Below are 6,359 nucleotides of genomic sequence, written 5' to 3'. Positions count from 1 at the left end.
ATTAAAAAAAAAAAAAAAAAAAAGAAATGGGCCATGGTGTGAATGTTCAATCAAGGATGGTTGGTCCTGGGAGCCATGCTATTATCAGGCCAGGCAATTCCTTAACCAAGGTTTGCATGTGCAGAGCTGCCAAAGACTAGAGCCATGTCACCTCACTATCCAGAACTGTCTCTGCAAATTTCATAGTGCTTGGCGCAATTCATGCTCATGTGCATAATTACCCAACAGATGCAAATTCGTTTCCAAGCGAATGGCAGACTGGAAGAGAAGCTCCTCACGGTTGTCCAGGGAGGATTCTGCTTCTAAGTGGCTTTGCAACCAACAGGCATACTCTTCTTCACTCAGAACCTACATGAGACACAATGATGAATCCCACGCAGGCACTGAGCACTGTGGGGGCAGTGGTCAGCATGTGCACTTGTGGAAGGGGCATACACTCACCCTTTTGGCGATGCACAAGGTGCGCAGACCTTCCACTGCATACAAGTTGAGGTAATTCTGAGTCTTGCTTCGGATTTTCTTTTGATGCCTTCCTCTGGCATCGTCTAGGTTGGTATAGAAGCAGAAACACAGATGAGTAAGAACAGAGTCCAGCAGAATGCCCTGAACCACTCCATTAACCTCAGGTAGCTTTGCACAGTGTTGAAACAGATCTACACATGTAGCTGATACAGAGGAGAGGTCCGCATCACCCTAGACATTCTAGCCTGGAAGCTCTTCTCACCCAGCTTCCAGGCAAGCATCCCATGAAAATGGCCACATTTTTAAGGAAGGTCTGAAAGTAGTGACACTCACAGACACAGAAAGGGGGATAGTGGTTGCCAGGGGCTGGGGGAAAAGAAGACAAGAGAAGTTGTTCAATGGATAGTTTATTTTGCAAGATAAAGTTCTGGAGATGTATTGTAGAGCAATGTGAATCCATTTAACAGTACTGAACTGTACACTTACTCAGATGGTAAATTTTATGTTATGTGGGGTTTGTTTTTTACCACAATTAAAAAGCTAAGAAACTAGCTATCTTCTTGGGAGACTTCTCCAAACATCCACCCTTTTCTGTTTCTAGTAGACACAGCTGAGCACATTTACTGATTACTAGACTACAGAGGTGCTGACTTTGAGCCTCACCCAGCTTGTGGTATCCATGACAAGGTGACAAACACTTTTGTAACTCTAACATTTTCTTGGGTCACCAATTATGAGTGGGAAGGCATTAGGCACTTTAGTTTGTGCATGATAAAAGTATATTATGACTGTGTTTCAGGACCGGTGAGAAAGAAGTGGTCCTCACTTTTCTGCAGTGTTCTAGCTGGCTGCATTTAGAATTACATTTTGTTGCAATTCATTATGCAGGGATGTCACAAGAGCATCCTACCCCATGAGTTACTCCAACAATCTCCTGTGAAACCTCTGCACCACTAGATGCATCTTGTGTCTATATCTTCACTTGTAAATAGTACACATTTTTCACATAAAATTTAAGGTAAAAGCTGTTTTGTTGTTTTAAAAATAACCACATTATATTTTTGACTGTTACTAATGACCTCTGTTGAAATGAGCTCATAAACAAACCTTTATTAGTGATCTGGTATCCTTTGGTCCAGGAGGTGCACATAAATGAAGGTACATAATCTTCCAGTTTGTGAAAAATTGTACTTTAGCAAAAAGTGCAGTTTCTATCCCCAAAACACTAGTAGTGTTACCAGACAGAATATAAGATGCACAAATAGCACATAAGACATACTTTTATTGGGGCGCCTGTATGGCTCAGTCAGTTAAATGTCCGACTCTTGATCTTGGTTGGCTCAGGCCATGATCTCACAGTGGTTCATGAGACTGAGCCCTGCATGGTGCTCAGAATTCTCTCTCCCTCTCTCTCTGCTCCTTCCCCTACTGTGTGCACACACACTTTCAAAATAAATAAACTTAAATAAAAAAGACATACTTTTACTAAAAATATTATGTTGTTTATCTGAAACTCAAATTAACTGGGTATTCGATATATTTTGTTTGCTAAATCTGGCAACTCTATTTATCAGTAGTGAGGCTACTCTGGGGAAGGTTGTCTACTATCTGAGTCAGGCCCTGGACTAACTGGACCTGGGAGAAACACTTTCACCTCTTAGACATGTGCTCTCCATAAAGAAGATAGTGCCCTCATGGGTCTAAAACATTGGTTCTGGGGCGAAGAAGCCCAGAAATAATTTTAATTACACATTTAAAACATATTTAGGCATAGCATAAAGCACAGATATATATACAGCACATGAACAAATATACAGCCCATCTGTGGCATTAAAATGTCATGGGGGGAGTAATTAAAAATGTCTAAAAAGGCTGCTAAAATAGGGATCAAAAAAAGAAAGAGAAAGGAAAAAAAAGAGAGTGAGGAAACCCTAGATTACTTTGTTTTAGGAATTTAAATTTCCTGAAAAGATGACACTCCAAAGATGACATCTTAATTATGACTACCATTTACTCCTGATACTGTGATATTCTTAGAAAGTGCTAACAACATTATTCCAGATGCTGACTGTTCCTTGACTAAAGGGATCTGTCTGAGAGGCTTTAGAATTAAAATAATAATCATAAAGAACTTCAGTTCTCCAGAGAGGAGAGGGGAAGAAGGCAAAGGAACAGTGTAGAGGGGCTGTGTCCAAACATTTGTCAAAACAAACAATGGAAAAGAGGAGGCAGGCTGGGCAGCTTGGGATTCTGGATGAGTGTGCGATCACACAGGCAACCACACTGAGCTGTTTCTGTATGGGATCACAAAGAGCAGGGCCTGGGAAGAGCCCACCCAGCCCTGCAGAGAAGCGGTGACTGCCTGGTCTTGTCCCCTCCCTCCTCCAGACTTGAAGACATACATCTCTGCCACTTGAGGTAAGACCTTGCTCCTGATTCTTACATGAATTCTCCATTATAGATTCACATTACACCAGTAGCTGGACAGTCACTGGGAAGAACCAATGTCAGGATCTGTAGGATTGGCTCTTTGTGAATGCTGCAATACATCTACATTCTGGTGGAGGGGCCAGGATGGTAGAAAGAACTCAAACTGAAAGCAGACAAGCATCAAGGTGCTAGGGGCACCTAAAAACAGTGTATTTGGTGCTGTCCTAGAAAGTACACCCATGGACCCCCAGAGTTATGCAGTCATCCTGGCTCTCCTGCACTGATCTTAGACTACAGGCATTGTAACATTCACATTGCATTTTCAGTGATATTCATGCAGTGTCGGACTCTTCTTTCTGATACTCTAGGCAACCCAGACCCTCTGTGTCTTTTCTTAGAATGGTACTAGAAAGAATTCTGTATTGCACTGCAACATAGCCACTTGGGTTAATGGAGCAACATCATGAGCAGAGATGGAACCAATGGTACCCAGCATCTCCTGGTGGAAGGTGGCAGCCTCAGGGGTACAGAGAGAAGGTCCCTGCAACCACATCTGAGTGCTGGGGGGAAGGATTGCAGGGCAAGCATAGTGTCAGACAGTAACATCTCCTGTTAGTAAAGACAACTCCCATGTCACTGACCTCAAGACACAACAGGACTGAGAGGAGCCCTACCCCAGCTCTGGCCAAGCAGTGCAGATGGACACTGAAGCAGGGTCCCCACCAGTGCACTGCTGGCAATACTCAGGACCCTGTAAAGAGGACCTCAGAGGAAAATGTCCACTCCTACTCATGATATAAACATGTATTTTTAAAGTGCATAGTGATACTTCCATTTCCTTATGTATGTTTTGTTATGCTTTTGACAAATTTTATAAGGAGTTTCATCTTAGTAAGATGACAAAATAAGGTGAAATTTTTCCCTTGTTCATGCATTCATTTATTGATTTATTGAATAGCAGCAATGAATGAGGCCCATTCTCGGTGGTAGTGGGCTACTCTCCATCCTCACTCTTGGAGGTGGGGCAATCTGGAGTTTGTGTCTTAAACACCACACAAAGTGGCAGCTGCACCAAACCTCAAGCAAATGAATCTTAAGAGGAAGGAACCAGAGAGAAGGGAAAGGGACCTAGTTTATACTCTATGCTTATATAACACCAGATACTTGGCTAGGGGTTTGGACAGAGCCTTCCTATGGGGTCAGTATCCTGATTTTTTTTGCAGATGGGAAACTAAAGTAAAGAAAGTAAGTGACTCTTCCAGGGTCACTCCAGCTCATAAATGTAGACCTGGAATTTGAACAGAGGTCTGTAGGTATCAGAGTAGGGTACAGACCCGGCTTTCTACCTGATCCCCCACAATTTCTAAGACTTGATCATGTCCTGAGTATATGACACTCCCTCCAACACAGTCACATTAACTATTAGTGTAGCCTCATGTCTTTTTTGGTAGAAGTGTTATATCTCTTTGAAGAAAGATAAAGATCTGAAGTAATCCAGAGGATAATACTAGTGTCTCCACCTTACTTTATTACCAGGGTACAGGTACAGTAGCTTGGATACAATGCTCTACTTCCTGAGGACAGGTAAAGTGCTCTTCAGGTATGCTCTCCACACCCCAACCACCCATAAAGTACAAGTTGAATGATTTATACATAATACCAGGGTGTCACCAGTGGATAACTTCAGGTTGACCCCAGAGCCATCCTATAGGTCCTGTCTTGGGAAATCAATGGAGTCTCAGAACATCCTGAATCTTTAAAAAAAATTTTTAAAAATGTTTTTATTTATTTCTGAGAAAAAGAGACAGCATGAGCAGGGGAAGGTCAGAGAGAGAGGGAGATACAGAATCTGAAGCAGGCTCCAGGTTCCGAGCTGTCAGCACAGAGCCTGACGCGGGGCTCGAACCCACAAACCGTGAGATCATGACCTGAACTGAAGTCGGCTGCCCAACCGACTGAGCCACCCAGGCACCCCAGAACATCCTGAATCTTAAGTTGCTGGATGTCTACATGTAGATCTTCCAAACCTATCTGAACCACACACTGCTTGGAAATTCCTTGAGTAAGGTGGAGAGCTAGACAAATTGTCTATTTTTAATCTGCCCCTTGCAATGTCATGATTTGGACAATGTGTCACTAGAGCAATGTCATTCTTTTACTTGTCTCATCTATGGTGCAATAGATGAAAGGATTTGCTTCTTCTCACCTATAGTTAACTAGATATGGATAGTAATTTCTTCCCAGAGATTGCAGTAGATGGAAAGTAGTAGAAGAGGTGAGCGCAGCAGCAAAGCTACACTGGGGCTGAAGGATCAGGTGAAGGGTGCTATCAGGCTCCTCAGCCTGCTCAGTCTCCCCACACGCCCTTGATCTTGAAATTGATTATGAGTGGTAGGAGTTGTTTGTTTGTGCTTTGTCTAGAAATTTGAGACTACTTACTCATATAAAAATGTGGTCTGCCAGCAAAGCACAAGTGTGGCAACTACCATACTTGCCCAGCTCAACAGGGTCCCTTCTCTCTATGGTGAGCCCCATCTACCACCCTGTCCTACCCCTGTTTGCTAGTGTTACTCCCGGCTTTTTATCTTATTCACGACCCACTTTATATGGTTAAGTCTGAAATATAGTGGTCCATTAAATTGTCTTTAATGAAAAGGACAAAGATGATTTATTTTTTTACAGTAGAATTAAATCTACTCAGAAAATTGCCATATCTGTTTTTCTTTTGTGTGAATGCAAAATCAAATTTCAGAATGAAGAAGGCTCAGAGAATGTATTTGGAAGCTTTCCTTCCTCTTCTCTTTTTTAGAATAGGTTGAAGACAATTAAGTATTAACTCTTCTTTAAATGTTAGGCAGAATTCACCTATGAATAAATTGGTCCTGGATTTTTATTTTTTTGTAGTGTTTTTATTACCAATTCAATTTCTTTACTATTAATTGGTTTGCTTGGATTTTTAATTTCTTTCTGATTGTTTTAGAAAGCTGTATTTTGCTAGGGATTTATCAATTTATTCCACATTGTCCAATTTGTTGGCATATAATTTTTGGTAGTATTCTCATAATCTTTTATATTTCGGTGGTGTCAGTTGTTACTTCTTCTTTTTTGTTTCTGGTTTTAATTTGGGTCCTTTCTCTTTCTTTTCTTGATGGGGCTGTCTAAGGGTTTAGCAATTTTGTTTAACTTTTTCAAAGAACCAGTTTTTGGTTTCAATGATTTTTTTCTTCTTTTTTTTTTTTTTTAACATTTTTTATTTATTTCTGAGAGAGAGAAAGAAAGAGAGACAGAGAGTGTGAGAAGGGGAGGGTCAGAGAGAGATGGAGACACAGAATTTGAAACAGGCTCCAGGCTCTGAGCTAGTTCTCAGCACAGAGCCCGACGTGGGGCTCGAACCCACAAACCGTGAGATCATGACCTGAGCCAAAGTTGGCCACCCAACCAACTGAACCACCCAGGCGCCTCTACTG

General features: G+C 41.7%; 1 protein-coding gene across 1 annotated transcript in view; it reads right to left on the bottom strand.

The window, feature by feature from the left end:
• ATP10A (ATPase phospholipid transporting 10A (putative)) overlaps positions 1-6,359 on the bottom strand; it is a gene marked incomplete at its 5' end in the record, with an annotated part of 184,738 nt that overhangs the window by 23,720 nt on the left and 154,659 nt on the right. Inside the window, 2 exons of the mRNA XM_077768340.1 lie at positions 222-348; positions 442-545. Of these exons, the coding sequence (XP_077624466.1) occupies positions 222-348; positions 442-545 (231 nt within the window). The remainder of the gene's footprint in view (positions 1-221; positions 349-441; positions 546-6,359) is intronic.

This window comes from Crocuta crocuta, unplaced genomic scaffold (assembly GCF_008692635.1).
Source record: "Crocuta crocuta isolate KB4526 unplaced genomic scaffold, BGI_CrCroc_1.0 scaffold493, whole genome shotgun sequence".
Classification (NCBI taxonomy): domain Eukaryota; kingdom Metazoa; phylum Chordata; class Mammalia; order Carnivora; family Hyaenidae; genus Crocuta; species Crocuta crocuta.
This window is presented reverse-complemented; position numbering and strand designations above follow the sequence as displayed.